This window comes from Oncorhynchus keta, chromosome 34 (assembly GCF_023373465.1).
Source record: "Oncorhynchus keta strain PuntledgeMale-10-30-2019 chromosome 34, Oket_V2, whole genome shotgun sequence".
Classification (NCBI taxonomy): Eukaryota; Metazoa; Chordata; class Actinopteri; order Salmoniformes; family Salmonidae; genus Oncorhynchus; species Oncorhynchus keta.
The window spans coordinates 78327632-78352631 of record NC_068454.1 but is presented as its reverse complement, the minus strand read 5'-3'; the positions used below and the strand labels follow the sequence as shown (position 1 = coordinate 78352631).

The 25000-nt window shown below is 46.4% G+C and overlaps 1 protein-coding gene and 1 pseudogene across 6 annotated transcripts in view; both read right to left on the bottom strand.

Moving 5' to 3' along the window:
* LOC127906071 (threonine--tRNA ligase, mitochondrial-like) overlaps positions 1-25000 on the bottom strand; it is a 93556-nt gene that overhangs the window by 12903 nt on the left and 55653 nt on the right. The window contains exons 1-3 of one of the 6 annotated variants that reach the window (XM_052495141.1): positions 6247-6350; positions 5947-6050; positions 426-622 (exon numbers count right to left, since the gene is read on the bottom strand). In XM_052495141.1, coding sequence (XP_052351101.1) covers positions 426-535 — 110 coding nt within the window. In that variant the 5' untranslated portion in view covers positions 536-622; positions 5947-6050; positions 6247-6350. Of the gene's footprint in view, positions 1-425; positions 623-801; positions 1131-1154; positions 1554-5946; positions 6051-6246; positions 6351-25000 lie in introns of those variants that run through there. The other 5 variants (XM_052495138.1, XM_052495139.1, XM_052495136.1 and 2 more) reach the window with 5 other exon arrangements.
* The window catches only part of LOC127914909 (threonine--tRNA ligase 1, cytoplasmic-like), an 86908-nt pseudogene that overhangs the window by 29377 nt on the left and 32531 nt on the right, over positions 1-25000 (bottom strand).

Below are 25000 nucleotides of genomic sequence, written 5' to 3'. Positions count from 1 at the left end.
TACTAAGGCTGCATTTAGACAGGCAGCCCAATTCTGATATTTTTTTCCACTAATTGGTCTTTAGACCAATCAGACCAGCTCGGAAACGACCTGATGTGAAAAGATCTGATGAATCAAAGGACCAAACAGTGGAAAAAAATAAGAATTGGGCTACCTGTCTAAACACGACGTGTTCTGAGGGATAAACAGTGCTTGAATTGGACAGTAGCTCAATGGAGCAGAGTACCAGCACCTCAACATTTCTGCTGCTTGAGTTCCTGCACCTCTTATAGAATATTAGCTCAAAAGGATTTCAGTGTTCCTTTACCTAAATATAAAACAGTACCAGCACTCAAAATAAGTACCAGCACCTATTTAATTCCAAGTCAAGCACTGGGTATAAACCTTCCCTGAGTTTTAGGATTCTGAATAACACACACACACACATCTGAGAGGCTAACCGTGCGTTTTGAGCGATGATTGACGGTGTGGTCACGCCTGTGGTGCCATTCATCGTCCTGCCATCAGCCAATCGGACGCTGAAGGCCTGTTTCATGGTGCCGCTTGTCCTCTGCTGTCCCTGCCTCTCTCTGAGAGACTCAAACACACGCACACGCTCAGACAGAGCAGGGGATGCCTCTATCTAAAGGCAGAGGGGAAGAAATTAGGAAACAAGGGAATAGGAAAGAGAGCACAGGGGTCAATATGAACAACAACAATACAGACAAGGGGATCATATTATTACCATGTAATCGTTTTAAATCAAATCTTCACACAATATGGCATTCATAACAAAATGTATGGTATTGTGATCATACATACATTAGTAGTTGCATATTTCAGAGAGAGAGAGAACCCAATAATATGCTTAATTGAGAACTGTCCCCTCCCACCAAACACCCCTAAAATGTATAACCTTGTGGTCACACAAAGACACAAATGACGACAGTTTACAGCGCAGTCTTGTTTGGCCGTCAGAACACTCTCAGGGCTATTCATAGATCCATCCAATGGTTTGTCAGAGGACACGCCTACACCTATGTACCTGAGCGGTCATAGGACAATGCCACACCACTGATTTGGAGAAGGCTGGCTACACAACCCAATGATACTGTACTCAGCAGGCCAGTACAGCTACATTTCATAACAGAAAACGGTTTAATAAGGTTGCACACCTTGCTAAAGCGCCTCTGACAGTGAAGCACTGCCCGAACTGACGGCCGACAGACGGGAAACCGTAACATCACGTTTACGAGCATCCTTAATCCACCTGTTTCACCGAAAACTTTTCATAATCATAACATTTCACACTCGTTGTCCCTTACACTGCAAGCGGCCATAATACCGGAAGAATGGAGTAGATGGGGAAAAGTGATTGGTCAGCAAGGGAAGAGGGCGGAAACTTGACGTTGGCAAGTGCGCGCACGTTGGTGAGCGTCAACAATGAAAGCGCGCTCACCGTTAATTTACACACCTCAGTGGCGCCCACTAATCTGTATTTAACATTCGGATAGATCACTTTCAGGTACACGAGACTAACTTCACAGCATTAATCTAAAACCGACAATCCACGAAAAGGACCTGAATCTATTTAACATAGGTATGCTCAATTCCTGCATTTTGTCAAATTACGCCCAAGATCAAGAGTGGAGCGTTCCAAGAAACCATCCCAATATGAGGAGATCACTGCATCTTTGCAGCGCCTGAAGAGAATTGATCAACGGTGAGGCAACCGGGTTGGTCCCTGTGAGAGCCAGCAAGTTACACACATCCCATTCATCGATTGGCCGCATAAAAATGGAGGAAGAGCAGAGAATATTGTAGCTCAGAGCACCGTTATTAGGCTATTACACGCACATCGCTCAAAAGTACTCGCCTCTAACGTGGGGCAGAAATTAGGCTACTTTCAACAGACTTCTGGAAGCAATAGTATGAATAGCCTATTTCGTTTACATTGTTTTAATATAAAGTAGCATTTAACTAGGATTAGTTTGAGAAGCCTTGCCACTGGCATCTCAATTCGTACATTCAAGACACCAGTAACGAGCGCATGGTTATATGATCAATAGGGTTTCGTTATTTCTTTCCACATAAGGTATATTGGTTCAAAGCTCATAGTGGTTGTAGACGTCTGTGTATAATAGTTAAGACATAACTTGGTAATTTTATTTTACCGATATACACGTAAATATGGTTTAATTTATTCTACATAAATGTAAATAACTTAAGTAAAATATAATTCAAAGAGTTACATAGTGTTGATGTACTAACAAACGTCAATATAATTTTAGAGAAAAGGGGATTTGCAAGTGACGCAGACTGGCTCGTATAAGAAAAAACATTGAAAGAGCGCTTGGGGGCGCTAGAGTAAATTAACTGGGGATTTCGGACCACCTGTAAAGTGCCACTAACAATACACTGAAACGGGTAGAATGCCCTAGAGGGACCTTGGGCCTTATCCTCAAATACATTTGAGGAGTGAGGAGATAGGACACAAGGAATCACAGAAAGACAAATTGAGTTAAAGCCCTAGAAATCAGGTTGCCCCAAATACTGATTCCAAAATCTCATTGGGGTAAAACTCCAAAATGATATTAGATCAGTGTCTAGGGTCAATGTCCTTCTCATTGGCTACTACCTGAAATATGGACCATTATGAAGCACAATTAAATATATCTCATACTGTGAACCCCACCACCACAGATATGAGACGTGTGTACTCTCATAAGGTGAAACCTATTTATGTTTGTATGAAGAGCATCTCAATGGCTCTCATTGCATCCTTTCCTTCATCTATACTGATCTGAATGAAGGAAACCGGTGAAATAAATACTTCTAGCACACTTGCCCCACATTGCTTCCACCTATCTGGTCTTCTCAGAACAGTATATGAAGGTGATGAGAGGAAGCCACTGAGATGTGGTAATATTACAATATGATCTCAACTGCCTTTCATTAAATGGGATAGGGATAATACATTTAAAGTACTGTGCAGTGACTGCACTAAATATTGGGTGGGTGGGTTACAGACTTCAATGCTTTCAACGCCAGACCGTCAAGGTGCGTCATACATGCAGTGGACTGGTTTGGGAGGAACTATGGATGTGACAGCAAAGACATGTGGACTAGAGCTCTGTGCAAGGATGTGAACTACACAACCAAGAAAATCAGTGTCAATCAAAAAGGTTAAATGCAGATGGGTATGGTAGATGCTGTTGGATGGAATCGTGTGTGTGTGTGTGTGTGTGTTTATAGAAAACAATAAATGGTGACCCACTTCTGGGTTAGGATCTTCAGACTCAATAATATAACTAATCTCACAATGGGTGTAATAGCATGGCAGTGACTACCTCACCCAACCAGAGGAGGCTGGTGAAGGGAGGATAACTCATAATAATGGATGGACTAGTATAAAACACATGGAAAACCAGGTGTTTGATACCACTCAATTTATTCCGTTCTAGCCATTACTATGAGCCCGTCCTCCCCATCTGAAGTGCCACCAGCCACCACTGGTCTTAACCGATGTCACAGTACTGTCTTCATGTCAGTGCTCTGTGGCCTGTTCCCGTCACCAAATCAACCCCGAGTCTCTACTACGCACTTCACGTATATTAAAGGTTTGGATAGGTGCAATACGGTAATAGCTGCACCTTGCCTCTGATTGGCTTACACCTATGTAATCCTCCCAGATCGACAAGTGCCTAAAAGGTAAGGCCAAGGGGTTGATTATGAATTGAATATTCATAAATGCAGAGGCTGTCTTTAAAACAAAAACACATGCAGTAGGACTCCATGGAATGTGGTTTAAACTGTAAAGTCTTCATATGAAGTAAATGCCTGGCTGTATGTCTAAATTGTGACAGTCATAGGTAAACATAGTAAATCCCTGAACTACAGGACGGCTCAGTGGTAGAGAGAGGAGAGCAGTAGCATCGGAAAGGATTGGACACTCAAAAGATGCATGATAGAACATCATTGATGATCATAAAAAGAATAGCAATGCTTCTAAACATATGGAGAACTTAACACAACCACCTTCATGACTGAATCATTACATAGTTAATGCATACTATACACACACACCATTAGATTCCCTCAAATCTTTAAGCATTTTCACTCAAAAGTTATTCAAAACAAACATATTTCAAACTCAAGAGTACATTGAATGACAATATTATTTAAACAAACTGTTCAAAGAAAATGATTACATCTCTGACTCCATCCTGGTGGCTCGCTGTCTAACTGAGGTACGAGTTAGAAGGGAAGTCATTAGTCTACTGGACAGCAGGGAAACGTGCACAAACCAACTGGCCTGCGTTAATCTGGTCATTATCAGCAGTGACAGAGAGAAGCATCACATCATACATACAGTCAGAGTGAGAGTAGTAGCTGCTCTGTACCATTGATTCAGAACAGCATCTCTTCCATTCAGAAATGTATAGCAGAACACTTTAAACTGATAAACTAACACTGATGGGAAATTTAGAGGAGCATTTACATAGGTGTCCATTATCTTAAAGAGTAATGAATGTTTGCAGACAATTCACTCATCACTTCTTCATAGGTGTCCATTATCTTAATGAGTAATGAATGTTTGCAGATAATTCACTCATCACTTCTTCATTGGTGTTACTTGGTATTCTACAGTTGTAAATGTACAGCGTCAGAGGAAGGAAAGGAGGAAAAAGAAGAGACTAAATCTAGGAAAGGTAGCGAAGGGAACAGGTCAAAAGTAACAAACAAAAAGGACTTCTGGACTGGACAGAGACAGTGCACTGCACAGGCAAGTATAGATATTTTACATCTGACATGAGGTTACAGCCACAACAAAAATCACAGCAAGAAATCCAAAACAACTCAGAACAAATGAGCAGTTGGGGTAAAAAATAACATTGTTTGTACTGTTATAAGTAATGTTTCAGCATTTCAATTCAGCTTTGAATAAGTAGACCAACATAACATCTATCATACAGCTGTGACTGGTCTTACCGGTATCCATGACAACTGCTGAGACTGGTCTTACCGGTATCCATGACAACTGCTGAGACTGGTCTTACCGGTATCCATGACAGTGACTATCAAAGAAAGTAGTACCCTCCCCTTGGTTGGGTTGAAACTGGATTTTATTAAAGACAATACAGGGAGCGATGGCCTAGTAGAGAGACAGCGGGTTCATAGTTCAAACTTCTAAAGCACCCGCCTCAACTACTGAGTCTCCGCAACTCATTATTATCTGTTAAATGCGTCTTTACACTGGACGATTCTTCACTCTCCTCCCCCTCAGATTGGAGAAATGGAGATGGACAGAGTGGTGTTTTTGTTAGAGCAATGAGAAGCACAAACATCGCTGCCTCTGTGTAACTACAGCTAAGGCTTCTTCACAATGGCGTCAATCACAAGTTAGCGAATAGCGATGACTCTGCTCTTTACACAAACAACCGAGGTTTAATAGTCGCAACACAGCCAACTCATTCAGTCTATACATTTAAAAGCTGAGAAATATACAGAGGGAAGAGAGACTTAAGCATGAAAACCTCTAGGAGAGAAACAAGGTTATTATTTAGAATACGATGCACTGGGAGCACGTTGGGGTTATGGTGGAGAAACTCCACAACAGCACTGATCATAAAGTCAGCACTCATTTAGATAACCAAATCCTATTGAGAAAAAGGTTGTAATTTAGGACACTCTCAGGGAGCAACTTTGTTCCTCCATCAAACACCCTCCCCATCTATCCCAACCTCCCTCCAGCCCATCATCATCCCATCCCTCCAGCCCCTCCATCTATCCACTCCAACCTCCCTCCAGCCCATCCATCCCATCCCCTCCAGCCCATCCCATCCATCCATCCCATCCCTCCAGCCCATCCCATCTATCCTCTATCACTCTCTCTGAAAGTGTTTATATCAGCTTATTCACACAATACTGGAGGTAAGTAGAAATTTAGTGAAATAGAATAACCACCTGTTTCTGTTTCTATTTGATCTGTGCTTGTCGTCTTCCTTCTAGTTCACACCTCCATTACTCCTCACTGCTTTAGTGAGGGGAAGCAGAGAACATTGTTGCTCCTGGGGATCGGAGGAGGAGGGGAGGCAGATTTGGTTTGGTTACCTATTTCATCCATAACACTGTGCATAATTGCTAAGCTGGTACTGTATTGTGGTGAGGTGACGTGCTGGTTTGTGTCAAGGTGCGATCAGCTAAATGTAATAAAACAAATTACTCCACTAGGATTAACATAGTGAGGACAGACTGGGCTCATACCATAAGGGTTCTACACATCTTCTCCCCGTGTTGGGTAGCTAGGTGTGTGGGTTACTTTTCATTCAGCATGGGTTAACATTTCAATAGCGTGGGGGTAAGAAAGGTCTCTTGGGGGGAAGGGACCTCCTCGGCCCCCCGCCGAATGGAGGGCCAGGACGCTTGCCCCCTTGGGTATGGGTGGCTCGGTTTAGGTGCGGTGGACAGGGGGCCGCGAGGGTGGAGTAGAGGTCTCTGGGGGGTGGAGTTGATGGGGGCAGGGGTTGGGGGAGGGTAGGCGCAGGAGGACGGGGCGAGGACGGTGGGGATGGTTGGGATTGGGTGTCGGGACTGGGCAGGCGGGCTAGCTGGAGGTGCTGGAGCGGGAGCTTGGGGGCGAGGAAGCAGGGGGTCGCCTGAGGGGAGAGGGAGGGGTGGAGGAGGTGGAGGAGGAGGTTGATGCCATCCTTGACACGGCCCAATAAGGGAGGCGGGGCACCTGCCCGGTGGAGGAGAGGGGTGCGTGGCGGGGAGTGAAATGCTCTTTGACTGTGCCTGGGCGAGGCATCTTAGGGGGCTCCCCTAACAGAGAGGACATGAGGGGAGTGGGACCACCTTTACCCCCCCTGGGTCCCCCTCCCATCCCCCCTCGGTCTCCTACGTCTGGGCGGACCTGGGGAGGGAGGGGAAGTTGGCGGTCAATGGGGACTAGAACCCCGCCTACCATGACTGCCGAGGGGGGGAGGAAGTTGCGCGGGGGTGGAGGGAGCTGGGGCATGGGAGGGGGTGGAGGGCGTTGGATGGGTGGAGGAGGGGAGTTGAAGAAGGGAGGAGGGGGGTGATGGTGGAGGTGTGAGGGGAGGGGACCCTGGGGGTTCTCCCCATGGTAGGGGGCATCTGAAACTGGGGTGGGGGCCGTGCGGATGAGGGTGGGGGAGGGTGATTAGAATGAGGAGGAAGGTGGTGGTGTGAGGTCGGGGAGGCATGGGGGTGGTGAAGTCATGTCGTCAGAGCCGCCCTGAGGGGAAGGTGATGGGGGCTGGGTATCCAGGTACCCTTCCTCATCGTACCACATCCCTCCACCTGGCCTCCCCCTTCTCCATCCCCGCGACGCAGCCCTTGTCCAATCACGCGGATACTTTCCACCGTCTGGATGCGCTCTCGGTTGGCTGGCGGTTTGAGAAGCCCCAGTGATTGGAAAGGTGCTCCTCTGTGCAAGGCGACACCAGCGTCTCGATACGGTGGTACTGCCCCCTCCCGTCAGATGAGCCCCCACCATCCTCTCCTCTCCTCTTCCCTTTTCATCCCTCGTTCCACTCATTCCTCCCTCCCCCTCTGACCCGCTGCTGGTCTTACGAGAACCTATGGATGCTCTCCTCTCTCCTTCAACTGATCTGTTGTTCCCGTGACTGTTCTGTCCATCCTTCTTCACCTTGCTGCTTCCCAGTGATGAAGAGCTAATCTTCCTCTTGATCTTCCTCCTTCAGCTTGGCGGCCTTCTTCCCCCGCTCCGTAGCCTTGGAAACGAGAAGAGGAAGAGAGGAAGTCCACGTCGCTGCTGCTTCCTGTTGGGGTGATGACGGCGTCCCAAGGGTCACTGCGGTAGGCCGTGGGTGAAAGATCATGACCTATGGATGAGCCTAAGCTCTTGGGGTCACTGTTGAGGCCAAGGGGGTCGGAGGAGACACCCCTGGTGTGTCCATGATTTCGTCCTGGGTGGGGGTGCCCCGCTCTCATCCCTGACGGGGTCCTGTCTACCCCGTCTCCCCCAGCAGAGGGCTCCCATCCCCCAGGCCCAGATCTGAACCCTGGGTTCCCCTGGAGGAAACGGTTGATCTTAGACTCTAGGCTGGGAGGAGAGACAGAGCGGCTAGGGAGAGAGGGAGGAGGAGGAGGGAGGCCTCTCGGTTTTTCTCCCAATCCCTGGCTCCCTGCTCCTCTCAGGTGTGTCTCGTTTGAGACTGTTGGTCAGGGGGGTTTGGTGTTGCTAGGTGTGGTGGGTGTGGGGGGCCCTTGGCTGCTGAGGAGTCTGGGGAGGCATGGGAGGAGGGGGCAGAGGAGGAGGAGCTACCAGACCTCAGCAGAGAGGACAGACCTGAGGAGAGAGAAGAGAAGAAGGCGAGAAACAAAGATATGGGGAGAGAGAGAGAGAGAAAGTGGGGTGGGTGGAGATAATTACACCAGCAGATACATTTACATTTAAGTCATTTAGCAGACGCTCTTATCCAGAGCGACTTACAAATTGATACACAAGTTACTCAACATAAAAAGTGCCCCCCAAAACAATTTCAACAGAAGCCTTGCATTTCCCATCTCAAAGTCAGTCTATAAATCTGCCTGTCTGGTTTACTATCTTATGTGTGTCTCACTCTGTGTTTGGGTCTTTGACAGGGCGTTGAGGATGCCTTCAGGGGTGACGTTCACTCTGGACAGGATGCTGGCCAGGGCTGGGCTAGGAGGGGTGGGGCCAACTGGGGTTTTGGAGGAAGATGATTGGCCAGAGAGGGTGGTGGGAGTTCAGGGGATGGGCGAGACACAGGGCTGGCTGCTGAGAGAGACAGAGACACACAGAGAGAAGAAGAGAACAATCTTGTTATGCAAACATGTTATAACATTTCTGTACCAGTGTGTCACAGAATCCATATATTAACTCTGCTTATCTTGCACACACACACCTGTGTTCTTCATGGCTGATGTGATACTGCTCAGTATGGAGCTGATCTTGCCCAGGTCCACATTGGCCAGGTTCATTCCCAGAGGAGCGGTCAGACCGCTAGGACCACTCACACCCCAGCTCGTAGGGTGCTGGGGTCACTGGCGTGGGGGTAGACAGGCTGCCTTTGAGTGGGGATTCGGTGGAGGTTCGAATGAGTGTGACAGGGGCGGGTTTTTGCTGCGGTCTTGGAGCTGGTCACCTTGGAAACGGTGGCTGATGGACTGCTTCTCAGCTGATGGAAACAAAGGGGGTTAACGTGTTTATTTTGACAAGGTTTAGTCTCATTGAGATTCACCTGGCGTGTTTATTCACCTGTGTTGGCTGTCTATGTCCTCCTCAGACAGATCCATGTCCTCCACATCTCTGTTTATTCTTCACAACCCCTGTCCCTCTCGTCCATGGCACTCCCATCCAGGTCCGGGTCAAAGCCCAGCCTGACAGGGAGCGTCCTCAGAGGGGAGGATGGGAGAGTTCGGGGACCGGGAAGGGAGGACTTGAGGGCATCCAGTTTACGTTTGAGGTTGATCAACGCGGTTGGCAAAGGTTTTGTAGGCCTTGAAAAATTAGAACCATAGAATTAGATGTATTAGATATTGATTAGATTATTTATTTGATAGATGATTATCAGATTGATTGAATGATTGGTTGATACTCTGGCCATGTCTTAACGTTGTATTGCATCTCATAGAAGAGCGTGTTTATGCGTTTCCCAGAGCCCCGCCAGCAGAGGGGTTACAGGCATCTGGTTCTCCAGGAAACTGACAAACTCCTTTTCTGAACTCTTCAAATCCTCAAACATCCTTTGTTTACTTGTTCCCTCGGCCTTGTCTGGGGTAGAGATGGACAAGGACAAGAGTAAAATAAGTCATTTAAACAAGAGTACAGAAGCCAGCTGCACCAATATGTCGGAGATAACACCGCAAAGTAGCCCAGAAGTCAGCGTTATGTGCCCGGCCGCCACAAGGAGTCGCTTTTTGGAACAAGGATATCCCAGTCGGCCAAACCCTCCCTAACCCAGACTGGGCCACTGTGCACACCTCGCGGTCTCACGGTCGCGGGTGGATCTGTAGTGACGCCTCTATCACTGATCAGTGTCTTAGACCGCCGCACCACTCAGGAGGGCTACTCTGATTGTAAAGCAAAGCAAAGTGCTTAATATTAGGAAAGTTGAGAAATAAATATAGGAGGCCTAGACTATAGAAAGCTGATGGGATTCTCCTCTTTTTAATAGAGGCCATCAAAACTCTGTTTTCTTACGCAATTGAATAGCGTAGCCTATAGAAATGTTGTGCAACATGGGCTTATAGGAACTTTATTTTGCATCAACCAGCTATGAGCTGACTCTGCCCACACAACAGGTCCTATCCTATTCCCCCTCAAACTCTAACACCAGGGCTCTCATGAAGTGTTCCATTTGATTTTACATTGCATTGATGTCAGAGTGATTTGAGGGTCAATAGAGCGCTGAGTACCAGGCCATTAGCAAGTTTGGTAGGCTACTACTGACTATAGGGGACATCAGGGCGCAGTTTTGGAGACGCCTAGTTACTTTGATTCAACGGTCACGTGGAATTTGACTGCTCATGATGACTCGTGACTGCCGGTGTGGCCTGTGTAATACGGTCTCCATTCCTCCTCAGGCATGAACCATGGCCTTAACCTGTTTTGACCACTGACCTTTGAGTCTCTTGAGGGCCTCCGTGCATGCAGACGTCCACTCCAGGTCAGCTGGGTCTCCCTCAGCTCCTCCTCCTCCACCACCCGTTTGAAGCCCGCCAGCTGCTCGATGAACGACTGGGGCTGGAGAGAGAGGGGGAAGGAAGAGGAGGGCGTGGGGAGAGGGGAGGGATGGGAGACTCCATCAAGGGCCGGGAAGGAGGACTTGAGGGCATCAGTTTACGTTTGAGGTTGAAAACGCGGTTGGCAAAGGGCTTGAAGGGCTAAGAAAAGTACCCACTCAAAATTAGAACCATATGGATAGATGTATGACCATCCATGATTAGATTATTTATTTGATAGATGATTGGAGGCTATATTGTTCGCGTACATTTGATTGGTTGAAATATTGGCCAAAATCAAACTTATATTTGCATTGTGAAGGGGTGTGACAGTTGAACTAAGCCTCAGCAGAGGGGGCCCTTATAGGCATCTGGTTCTCCAAGAATCTGACAAATCATTAATTTATCAAAACCAAAAATGGGTGTTGGCAAACTTGTTACCCCCGGCCTTGTCAATTTAGAGATGGACGAGGACAAGAGTAAATCAGCCACAATCTTGAGTACTTCAGGGCCAGCTTTGGGGTTGACTGGGGATATAAACCACAACACAAAGTGACGACCTGAAGACTCATACAGACCCGAGGTTACAGAAATAGAGAGCGGCAAAAGGAAAAGATGGTGAGGAGGCCAAACCCTCCCCCTAGGAGCATAGGAGACTGGGCCAATTGTGCACCGCCTCTTTAGCCTTCTCTTTCTCCCTCTCTCTCTCCTTCACAACCAGGGATGGCTTTGAGCTGGGTGATGAGTTCCTCTAGGATGATCAGTTCTCTCCTCCCATATCAGGAGGGCTACTCTGATTGTAAAGCAAAGGGTCTCTGGCAAGACAACAGGAAAGGAGAAATAAATTAGAAGGGCTAGACTAGTCAGCAAAGAGATGGGATTCTCCTCTTTTTACAAGAGGCCATCAAAACTATCCCACCAATTGAATAGCATAGCCTACAATAAAATGTTGTCAAATGGGCTTTAGGAACATGCCTACTTTATTCATGCATCAACCAGCTATGAGCTGACTCTCTTACCAACAGGTGATCATTCCCCAGCAAACTCTGAACGCCAGGGCTCTCATGAAGTGTTCCATTTGATTTTACATTGCATTGATGTCAGAGTGATTTGAGGGTCAATGGAGAGCGGAGTACCAGGCCATTAGCAAGTTTGGTAGGCTACTACTGACTATAGGGGACATCAGGCGCAGTTTTGGAGACGCCTAGTTGATTCAACGGTCACGTGGACCACTGCAGTCATGATGACTCGTGACTGCCGGTGGATGACCAGCCTAATAGGTCACCTTAACAGCCCTAGGCATGAAGCCTGGCCTTAACCCTGTTTTGACCACTGACCTTTGAGTCTCTTGAGGGCCTCCGTGCTGGAGACGCCCACTCTGAGAGCTGTCAGCTGGGTCTCCCTCAGCTCCTCCTCCTCCACCACCCGTTTGAAGCCTGTCAGCTGCCCGATGAACGACTGGGGCTGGAGACCGAGGGGAAGGGAAAGAGGGAGGGCGTGGGGAAGCCTAAAAGAGTATTATTGTGTGACCAGCCACGGGGCCAATCATCAGTTGAAACAATAAAGCATCATCCACTGTTTGGGTAAAAAAGCTGAGGGATAGGGCTGAAGAAAAAGTACCCACTCAAAATCATAGACAGAGCTATGGATACCTGCCTAAGGACTGACCATCCATGATATGCAACACTATGCCTTTAACCATGTTTGGAGTGCTATACTAGTGTAAACGTTTACATTTTGTTGTTTACAAATATTGGAGCAAAACAAGATATTTGGAGTTGTGATGGTGTGACAGTTGAACTAAGCTCACCCTGAGGCATTTGCCTAAAAAGTTAGACCCTTCAAGAATCAGTGGTACAAATCATTAATTTATCAAAACCAAAAATGTATGTAGTAACTGCAGATTACCCCTTTAAAGGGTAAACCACCCCTTAGCCCCCAGGGATGACCTGCCTAAAAATACACCCCTACCCAGTGAAATCAGCCACAATCTTGGACTTCAGGGCCACCCTTGGGGTTGACTGGGGCTAAGGACAAAACCACAACACAACACACTGACTGACCTGTTGACTCATACAGACCCAGAGGTTACAGAAATAGAGAGAGACGGCAAAAGGAAAAGATGGTGAGGATGAAAGAAATAGGAGCATAGGAGACTGACCTGGCGCGAGGAGGAGTCTCTTTAGCCTTCTCTTTCTCCTCTCTCTCCCAGTCTTGGCCAGGTTGGCTTTGAGCTGGGTGATGAGTTCCTCAGGATAGACATTTCTCTCCTCCCATATAGTGCAAGATCCGCTCCACTGAACTTAGCACCTTCGGGTCCTGGATGACCAGCCAAACCAAGAGGTTAGAAGGGAAGACCAGCCTCAGCAAGAGATTGGATGACCAGCCTCAACAAGGGCTCCAGCCTAAACCACCTAAATCAGTGGATGACCAGTCTCCCCATTGACAATTAAAACCAGCCTCAAATGGAAGCCTAGGATGTGCCTCACAATATTCATATAATCCAGAGCAGTTCACTCACCCCCTGACCAGTAGTGCAGCGTTAAGCACCTCAGCGAAGGCTGAGCGGTAGACGATGGCGTTCTTTCTCTTGCAGTTCTGTATTACATCATTGGCTAGATAGAACAGATTCAGGCGGTGGTTGGTGTCCGCTGATGGAGAGAAGGAGGAGAGGAAGACGGGGAAGAAGAAGAATAGGTGGAGGAGGAAGAGGGTTAGTGGGTCCTCAGAAGCCTGATGTTTAACCACATCAAAAACCTTGACCAGCCTAAGCGTAGACCACCCTAGTCCTGTGGATGACCTGCCTAAACCTAGACCGCCCAGTGGATGACCAGCCTAAACCCAGTACCACCTTAGACCCAGTGGATGACCAGCCTAAACCTAGACCGTCCTGCCCAGTGGATGACCAGCCTAAACCTAGACCTCCCTCGCCCAGTGGAAGACCAGCCTAAACTTAGACCGCCCAGTGGATGACCAGCCTAAACCTAGACCGCCCAGCCTAAACCACCCTCGCCCAGTGGATGACCAGCCTAAACCTAGACCGCCCAGTGGATGACCAGCCTAAACCTAGACCGTCCAGCCTAAACCACCCTCGCCCAGTGGATGACCAGCCTAAACCTAGACCGCCCAGTGGATGACCAGCCTAAACCTAGACCGCCCAGCCTAAACCTAGACCGCCCAGTGGATGACCAGCCTAAACCTAGACCGCCCAGCCTGTGGATGACCAGCCTAAACCTAGACCGCCCAGTGGATGACCAGCCTAAACCTAGACCGCCCAGCCAGACCTGCAGACCGCCCAGTGGATGACCAGCCTAAACCTAGACCGCCCAGTGGATGACCAGCCTAAACCTAGACCGCCCAGTGGATGACCAGCCTAAACCTAGACCGCCCTGTGGAAGACCAGCCTAAACCTAGACCGCCCTGTGGATGACCAGCCCTAAACCTAGACCGCCCTGTGGATGACCAGCCTAAACCTAGACCAGCCTAAACCTAGCCACCCTCGCCCAGTGGATAAACCAGACCTGGAAAGCCTACCTAGACCGCCCTGTGGAAGACCAGCCTAAACCTAGACCGCCCTCGCCCAGTGCAAGACTTGCCTAAACCTAGACCACCCTCGCCCAGTGGATGACCAGCCTAAACCTAGACCTCACTTGCCCAGTGGATGACCAGCCTAAACCTAGACCGCCCAGTGGAAAACCTAGACCCCAGCCTAAACCTAGACCGCCCAGTGGATGACCAGCCTAAACCTAGACCGCCCAGTGGATGACCAGCCTAAACCTAGACTGCCCTGTGGATGGATGACCAGCCTAAACCTAGACTGCCCAGTGGATGACCAGCCTAAACCTAGACCCCTGTGGAAGACCAGCCCCTAGACCGGATGACCAGCCTAAACCTAGACTGCCCTGTGGATGACCAGCCTAAACCTAGACCGCCCTGTGGATGACCAGCCTAAACCTAGACTGCCCTGTGGATGACCAGCCTAAACCTAGACCGCCCTGTGGAAGACCAGCCTAAACCTAGACCGCCCAGTGGATGACCAGCCTAAACCTAGACCGCCCTGTGGAAGACCAGCAAACCTGACCGAGTGGATGACCAGCCTAAACCTAGACTGCCCTGTGGAAGACCAGCCTAAACCTAGACTGCCCAGTGGATGACCAGCAAACCTGGATGACCAGCCTAAACCTAGACCGCCCAGTGGATGACCAGCCTAAACCTAGACTGCCCTGTGGAAGACCAGCCTAAACCTGGAAGACCAGCCTAAACCTGCCCTGTGGAGACCAGCCCCTAGACCGCCCAGTGGAAGACCAGCCTAAACCTAGACCGCCCAGTGGAAGACCAGCCTAAACCTAGACCGCCCAGTGGATGACCAGCCTAAACCTAGACCGCCCAGTGGAAGACCAGCCTAAACCTAGACCGCCCCTAGTGGAAGACCAGCCTAAACCTAGACTGCCCTGTGGATGACCAGCCTAAACCTAGACCGCCCTGTGGAAGACCAGCCTAAACCTAGACTGCCCTGAAGACCAGCCTAAACCTAGACCGCCCAGTGGATGACCAGCCTAAACCTAGACTGCCCTGTGGAAGACCAGCCTAAACCTAGACCGCCCAGTGGAAGACCAGCCTAAACCTAGACCGCCCAGTGGATGACCAGCCTAAACCTAGACTGCCCTGTGGAAGACCAGCCTAAACCTAGACCGCCCAGTGGAAGACCAGCCTAAACCTAGACCGCCCAGTGGATGACCAGCCTAAACCTAGACCGCCCTGTGGAAGACCAGCCTAAACCTAGACCGCCCAGTGGAAGACCAGCCTAAACCTAGACCGCCCTGTGGATGACCAGCCTAAACCTAGACTGCCCTGTGGAAGACCAGCCTAAACCTAGACCGCCCAGTGGATGACCAGCCTAAACCTAGACTGCCCTGTGGAAGACCAGCCTAAACCTAGACTGCCCTGTGGAAGACCAGCCTAAACCTAGACTGCCCTGTGGATGACCAGCCTAAACCTAGACCGCCCTGTGGAAGACCAGCCTAAACCTAGACCGCCCTGTGGATGACCAGCCTAAACCTAGACCCCTGTGGAAGACCAGCCTAAACCTAGACCGCCCAGTGGATGACCAGCCTAAACCTACCCCAGTGGAGACCAGCCTAAACCTAGACTGCCCAGTGCCACCCAATGGATGACCTGTGGAAGACCAGCCTAAACCTAGACCACCCAAACCTAGACCACCCAATGGATGACCAGCCTAAACCTAGACTGCCCTGTGGAAGACCAGCCTAAACCTAGACTGCCCTGTGGATGACCAGCCTAAACCTAGACTGCCCTGTGGAAGACCTAGTAGCTCATGCATTTGCTAATCAATTCTGGAAATATAGCAAAACCAACCAGTGTCGATGGGAAACTTCACTGAAATGATAAACAATGCAGTGCTTTTTTACTAAGTGACAGACAGATGTCATGACAAGCTGATATTAACTTTTCTATCTAATGCATAATTAACGCACAGACAAAACATCATTACTGCAGCGCACAACTTCTCCAACTGAAGCCCTGTGTTACAGGCAAGGCTAAGACATGGAAACCAAATAGGCTTGTCATGCAGGTAAATGGAGTCCAACATAAATGAAGCCTGGTTGTTGGGGGAAACACACAGCTTGAACAGCAATATAAAGACTCTAACGTCTCCCTCCCTGAATATATGAAGATCCAGTTGAACATGTTCAAAGATGCAGCATGCAACACGGTAGTCACAATGTCAATAATAATGTTCAGCACCGCCACTGATTCATTCATGACACATTGTTTTCAGCAGACAGCGTTGTCACACTCCGACACAAGACAACGTTCATGACATTCATGTAATTAAAAAAATGTAAATGACTCAAAGCTGGAGAACGCCATACATTCAGAAGCCTGCACACCCAGAGTTAAGGTATTTCAAAGTGACAGCTGATAGAGTAGGGAAAACAGACACAAATCAAACCCAGATCAGGTTCTGATGCAGACAAGACTAGAAACGGTATGTACGAGTCCCACAATATCAATTAGGGTCATTGAAGCCTTATTGATAAACTGAAAGTGATATTAGCCTACGCCCTACAGCCTCAGCATCTTGTGCAGGACAGCTGTGATGACTAGTGTAAACCAACTAAGTAGGGTATATCTTAGTAAATGGTAACAAAATAAACAGATGCATTACCACTTTGTAACATAAAATAACAATACAGAAGCCTTTCATACATCTCAGTTGAGTCCAAGTGGGGAAAGGTTGTCAAGTCAAAGGAGAGAAAACGTCCCCTGACTCCGCATGGGAAGACGCCTTCAGGGAGGACGAGTTGGAAAGTATTCAACCAGGTGAGGAAGAGATGAAGACTAGGCACAGAACAGTAAACAACCAGCTCTATGCTGTCTACAGCACGCAAACCAAACAGTGTGGGCTCCTGAGGGGCGCAGCAGTCTAAGGCACTGCATCTCAGTGCAAGAGGCATCACTACAGTCCCTGGTTCGAATCCAGGCTGTATCACATTCGGCCGTGATTGGGAGTCCCATAGGGCAGCACACCATTGGCCCAGCGTGGTTCGGGTTTGGCCGGGGTAGGCAGTCATTGTAAATAAGAACGTGTTAACTGACTTGCCTAGCACTGTGGATTGAATCGAGCCCCAAGATATCCAATGAATGTAACAATGAGTTCTAAATTCATATCCTAAGTTTATTACATGAAACGACTCTTCTTCGAAAAGATCCTGGAGTCAGAAAATAGAACTTGCTGAAGTCTAGGCCTAACTAAGTCTAGGCCTAACTAAGTCTAGGCCTAACTAAGTCTGAGTGGTGGGGAAGGGGAAACAGTTGGAAAATATCAAATAAACAATCGCTTTCAATGGCAACAGGGTCCCAGCTTCCTTCCCTGGCCTAAGCTATATTGCAAATCTTCAGTTGAGAATATTGCAGAATGATTATGGACTAGGACATGTGATTGGGTGTAAATGTGGGGCCTTGGATGGAACACCTGTTGCACACACAGGAGTGTGACTGAGCATCACTGTTCTACTACAGCCGACACCGTAGTCTAGGTGGACACAGACCAACGAACACAGACACACTCAGGGCCACGTCTGGGGGTTTAAAGTTTCAACCTACAAAGCCATAGTGATGGGGGATATTTACAGTGGGGCATAAAAGGATATTTAGTCAGCCACCATATTGTGCAAGTTCTCCCACTTAAAAATGAGAGGCCTGTAATTTTCATTTTGGTACACTTCAACTATGACAGACAAAATGAGAAAACAAAATACAGAAAATCACATTGTAGGATGTTTAATCAATTTATTTGCAAATGATGGTGTTTGTTTTCAGCACTTATTTCCATGACTGATCAAAACGTTCTCATGGTCCTCTAGTGCCTCTGTAGCGGACATATGGTGAGCAATATCTTTGGAACTTCAAATCGCAATAAAATCTTATTATCAAAATCACAATACACATAGTATCAGCACCAAAGTATGGCGATAATATGGTATTGTGAGGTACCTGGCAATTTGGCCAGGCAGACTGCGATGCCACGTGAACCATCAGATAGCAATCATGGGCAAATGATGCATGTCAACTGGCATTACAACAGCATTAGGCTTAGCGTAAAGAGAGACAGCCCATTTGCAGAAATTGGTTCCAAACCTTTTCTGTTCCGGACACACATAAAAGATTTTCAGTACCACCACCAGGTGGGTCCTCCTGACCCAACACAGAACTCCCTGACCTAGTACAAGCCAGCTAGGACCAGATATTTTGGGTACCTAATTAGCACGCTTTAAGCCTTCCAAACCAAACCGCGATGAACTCAAGTTGTAGTGGTAAAATATGTACCACTACCTGCACCAGCTCAGGTACAGTAGGATTCATTTTGCAAGTGGAAAAAAAGGTATGTGTTCAGAAACAGAACATCACATAGGCCCCTACTGCTGTAAACAATATACATTTATGTGTTTTCTCAATCTCATAGCAGAAACACATGACCGAGATTAACCAACAGTTAGTTATTTCCAGTTGGTCATGCAACACATTACAACAGTATTTTCTCTGGAATATTTCTTTGCATTGGGGGAGACCCAATAACATATGTTAAAATTATTTATTTTAACTATTTGACCATGCATATAGCATATGCATGGTCCATATTATCAGGTATGCTATTAGCATTATCACCTGTAGCCCAACGGATGCAGCATAGAGGCTATAAATAAATAGGCTGAAGCATGGGGTTGCTTATCTGCATTTACCCTATTGGGCTGATCATTAGCTAGATCCCAAATGTGATCTTTTAACTAGTTAGCATCCTATTAGTGAAATGTCTCAAAAAACTTGCATAAATAGTGAATATAATGTAGCCCTGTCTACCGGTTAGTTATTCCGCCACTTGGGTTATAACGCAAACCCCCTGCCTCTACTTCTCACCGAAACCACTTCATGTCACCCCCCAAACACTTTCCCTGGTTGCCACTGCTCTTGCTCAACTAAAATTTGTTTCAGCACATTTTTTTTGTCACCCCAAAAACAAGCGAGGAAGGGTGGTGTTTCACCCCAAGGTACCTTGCAATGGACTGTTACATTTATCCCCACTCTCCCCGATACACTCACAGCAAATTACAGTGATAATGTACTTAACCATGATGCTGCTAAAAACCTCTGTGGTGCAGTTGGCACATATTCAGGAGTTAAGAAATAAATCAAGTAGAAATGGAAAGCTGACAACACCCTCTTTTTAACAAAGGCCATTAAAACTGCTTTTCCCTGCGATCGCAAGAATTGGTGTGCATCCATTTGTCAGATTGCTATAGGGAGGGAAACCTATACTCATAACATGAATGAATCTCAAGAGGGAAATAGATTAACTATTCTACTATGCAGTTATCTGATTTGTCTAGCATTACATTTTGTTTGCAGGGGAAAAATAAATGTTGAACTGGACTGTTCTAGCATTAAAGTGTGCCTCGACAGAAATATTTATGTTTCATATTTTTGGGGCGTAACGGCAATGATCTTGCCGTGGCGCAGCGCCACAGTTAAATGAGTGCAGTGGAAACACTGCATTACAACACAACCCTAGGAACGGAACCGTTAACACGGACATCCAACATACCGGGAAAATTAAAACATTTGAGTTGAAAGTTTAACCTGGACAACGAAGCCTACAACTCACCAACTTTATCTTTGGTTGACTGAGTTCAAAAGCTAGTTTGAATGTTTGAGGACATCATAGATAAAGCACAGCACCATAGACAACAGATATACATGTGGTTGAGCCAATGACAGGGACAGAGAGAGATGGGAACACATACAACCGTGCAAATGTTTAGTCTACTGCAGTGCAATTCATTTTTAATTAAAGAAAACTGCTCAGGGCAATGAAAGCATTGAAAACCAGCTAAACCTTTATAGCTGGAAACAAGGAAAGTGGACAACATCCGTTTCCATAAACAACAAAACACTGGCATATCTATTTCAATGACATATCACACCACGCACTTCATTAAATAACCCCTCAAAACACAATGAATGACAGTCAAAGTTTAGGTGTAGGCCTCTCTGGCTAGCTAAGAATTTAACCCTAGTGTTTGACAAATATAGATAGCTATGCCAAACACTGGAGTTAAAATCTTAGCTAGGCCTACCCAGGGCATTGTGAGAGGTGGCTCTAGCCACCCCTGAAATATGATTGGCCACCCTTAGTGTCCCGCCATTCTCATTGGGTCAGAGCGCTGTCAATCTGGCTCAGATTGGAGTTAAAGGACAGTGGTTTGTTCTGGCGGGAAGGCTGTTTGATTGGCTGGCTGGCTTTTTTGGACGACAGAGAGTTGATGAAAGCAGTGCAGAGGTGGAACATTGCTAGGTAACTGCTGTTTGACAGCAAACTCAACTAGTTTCCCAGTGTATAGCCAGTGTAGCTGTTTATTGCTGTAGACTACGGCATGTGTTTGTTCTAGAATGTTATGCATGTCCCTTATTGACTGAGGTGAATGAAGCTATAGCAGCCAAAGTGATAATGGCTGGAGTTATTTTTGCCATTCCCCAAATAGCATTTTAGAGCTTTTAAATTGTATTGAAACATGCATCTTAAACTTTAAAAATGTATTGATGGGGAGTTACCACTGAACATGGTGGTAGTATCTAACTTGAATACGGATCAATATGGATCACTTCAAATGTATTTATTTTAATACATTTGGGCAGATACAAATGAACAGTTGAAACAGCAGAGGTGGCAACAAGTCTCAGAGTGGGAGGGCACATATGTTCCACTGGGCCTGAGTTCTTCCTGGTCTGATAACCTAACCAGGTAAAACACCAGACGTTATGACAGTGATTAATCAGTTGTAAAAAGGTTTTATATGGACTATACTGGGACCAATTTTTCTAATCAGGTCAGAAAACTCCTGGCCCTGGGGAGGATGAAAACCCTGTCAGACTGCAGCAACCTTGTACTTGTTCATATGAATTATGTTTTAAAACACAGACGGAGACCACTATGAATGGACAATAGAACTCCGGGCTGAGGTTGCTTTATACAGGTTTGTATCATGTAGACCTATGCAACTGTAGATGGTAATAAAAACTAACTCTTATGTAATCACTATTGCCTTGACTAATTATTTCCAGTTAATCACTTTGGATTGAAAAGTCTAGGTAGCCGAGCCAGCCCAAGTATGAATACAAATCCAACTTGATCACATTTTCTCCTAATGCAAACAAATGGGCCATAAATACATAACAGCTTAGTTTACCCTGGCCAGGGGGATAGGGCGCATAGAAGGCTGTGTGTCGTTAGTAGCCCACAGATTATCAGACTGAGAAATCGTCTCGTTTTTACATACAGCATAAATTGCAGATCGCTAATGTTTTAGGTGTAGGATTAACAAAATTGCAGCCTCTTTAAGAGGTTAAGAGTTTTTGCTTGTCTGTGGGGCTGATGTGCTATCACATTTACTAAATAAATAGACCTACGCAGGAAAGTGCTGAGCGCTTTGCGCCTTGTGCACCGCCTGTGATCTCCCTAATCTGATTGGTCAAGACACACACAGAACATGCAGCGATCCGATGTGCAGGACAGAAACTGTGAGAGTTGACGAATCATGAGGAAAATATGCCTCCCCAAAAAAAGGTACTTTGTTCCTCTCTTGAATGCTTTTGTCGATATTATGTATTAAATTAACCCAGCTAGCCACCCGTTTGCCGGCGGGTCTGACACAGTTATGCAATACAATGCGTCGTATTTTTAAGCCAATTTAACGCTTTTTGTTATACAATTTGCTAATTTCCCATGGCCACACGACTGGTGTTGCTCCTCTTTGCTACCTCTGTTAAACAACAATACAATCGAACCTTGGGCCTAACCCAGATTTCTTCCTAAAGCGTCGGTTTTTCAGCCCACTCCTTACTTACCCAGCAACATAATACCTGTGCTCTGTCAACACTACCCCCATTTTAACTCTGGTTCAAACACATTTGATAGTTTGCTTAGCTAGCTAATTACCTGGCTCTCTATCCTCTGCAGTTCTGCAAAAATATTAAAGGCGTGCGATGCGCAATAAAACAGGCGCAAAGTCGAACCATATGTGTAGACAGGTCAGAATTAGAGCAAAACTAAATTGATCACACGTCGCTAGCTAACGTTAATATACATAACGATATGCTTGAACTGCAGCTACCGTAGGCACTAACTACCTTACTATAACCAGTTGGTTATACTAGTTTGCAAGGCAGCTAACTATAAGTACACATCTTGTTAGCTTGGTATGAACTTCTTTATGGAGTCAACATTAAGTCGGTAACACATTAGGAAGATAATTGATTTGCTAACGTGTGTATAGTAGCAGGGAAGTAAGCTAACGAATGACAAGCTAACGTTAGCTACTCACATTTCTTGAGCCACTTCATCCAGTACCGAACGATAAGGCTGTGATACTTTTTATTTTCAATGCACCAGGTCGACAGTCCCTGTATAGACTCCATAGTGTTGGATACTCCTTGGAATCTGCGGTCCAGGGTGGCCTCCAAAGCGCCGCGGCCACCATGGCCGCTAACAGCTCCAGAACCCGCCGCCATTTTTCCAGTCCTCTCTGGTACTGCAGACACGGACACCGCAATGAGTCATGAAGGTAGCAAAAGTGTGACAGACAGGCGAGAGGAGACACGCCCCCTACAGATCTAGGGTCAGATTCTGAAAACTGGCAACTCCAACAGTTTGACCAATATTTACAACCCGAAAGGGACCTGCCTGTATGTTTAAAGTTGGTTGCATCCAATCGCAAGCATTATAAAATGTCACCTCTCACTGTTACAAATCCAATGCAGCAGCTGAAAATCACTTAAAAAGTGCACAAAGGTATAAAGTTTTCATTTTTCATTACAAAGTGTATTGTACTGCATGTGTTTATTGACTAAATATACAGGATCAAACATTAAGGGAAGACACTTTATTCAAAACAAACACCTAAAGAAAATAAAACAATTTTGGGTCAGTCAATACTTGACTAAATGTGGTCATTCCACTAAATGTGATCATTCCACAAAAAACAATTGTATCAATTTCCTTTAAAAATACAATAAAAGGCCAAAAACATGACACAAACCATAGTCAAATGTACGATCTCATACGTTTCAAAGTCTTTAGTTACTTCTACATTGATAGGTTGGTTTTTGTTTATTCGAAACAGGGCATTTGCTTGGGAATAGTACATTGCGGCAATATTTCAGAACTGTATTTGGACCACAGCTGGGCTTACTCAGGAACTGTAGTCAGGTAGAGAAGTCAATAGCAAGCTATAGAACACTCACACAGTGGAGATGTCAGACAAAGTATTAAACACTGACACACAGCAACTGACAGCCTGAATGACACCTAACTGCTAGAAAGATGGTCTCACAGTTATCAACTCTTCCACAAAAATGTGATTGCAGAACAGTGTACACCTCGCTCAATAATATCTATACACACCCCATATATCCCTCCTAATCTACGACCTCGCCCTCATCCATTCTCTAACCAGCACTTCCTTTCATTCATTCCTCACTCCCAATCAGTCTACCCTCCCTGCCTTCAGTCAAGTCACCACACAATAACAGGCAAGCAGTCAGCCATACAAGGCTGGGTTGGGGTTCTGAATGTATCTGTAAGAGGGTAGAATCACCCCTGACCTTTGCATGTCTCTGGTGCACGAGGTAACAATGCGCTTCACCACTGATCCAGGATCAGATAACTCCTAACCATTATGAGGATGAACAACTAATCGGACCCTGGGTCAGTGGTAAGGTATCCTTCTGCCTCCTCAGCTTTCTAGTGACGCTCTCCCTTCAGTCATCAGTGCTCTCCAGCACACTCTGGCTCAGAGCCAGGTCCCAGTAGTGTTCTGTTCCGTGCTTCTTAAAGTGTTCTCTAGCCATGTTCTCTGTAGGACACTGCTTAAACTTCATCTCCCCGTAGTTACGCTCCTTAGCCGTGCCCTGGGAAGAGGAGGAGAGGGGACAGATGGAGGCAGGAGAGAAAACGGCAGGGAAGAAAGAGAAAGACAAGATTAGATCAGTCTATACTGTGTTTACAATCAATCCATTTTAAAGAAGCCAGTTGTCCAAGACGAACATGATTATTATATGAAGCATGCATTACACTCCTGGAGCATTAGTGAAGTAAGATGTATTGGTTAACCACTCACCTCCCAGACCAGGCTGCATCTGTTGTTCTTCTTGGTCTCATCGTCTGCATCTGGATCTGACAGACAGGAGAAAGGAAAAGGATTCAGAACCACAACAACTACAGTGAAGTATTATGTAATATAAACAATAAGACAAAGTGTGGATCATCAACTAGATTCAGCTGTGGGCCCATTTTCTCTTAAGCAGATGGTCAGGGGGGCAGAACATAATTACAAATCATTTGCAAATTGACCTCAAGAAGCCCATACAGATATAACATTTGACTACAACAATCATTTCAAACCATGCTTACATTTGTATACAATCACATACAGTGGCAAGAAAAAGTATGTGAACCCTTTGGAATTACCTGAATTTCTGCACACATTGATCAAATTTGATCTGATTTTCATCTAAGTCACAACAATAGACAAACAGTGTGCTTAAACTAATAACAAATTGTATTTCTTGTCTATGTTTAATACATAATTTAAACATTCACAGTGTAGGTTGGAAAAAGTATGAACTCCTAGGCTAATGACTGCTCCAAAAGCTAATTGGAGTCAGCTAACCTGGATTCCAATCAATGAGATGAGAGATGTTGGTTAGA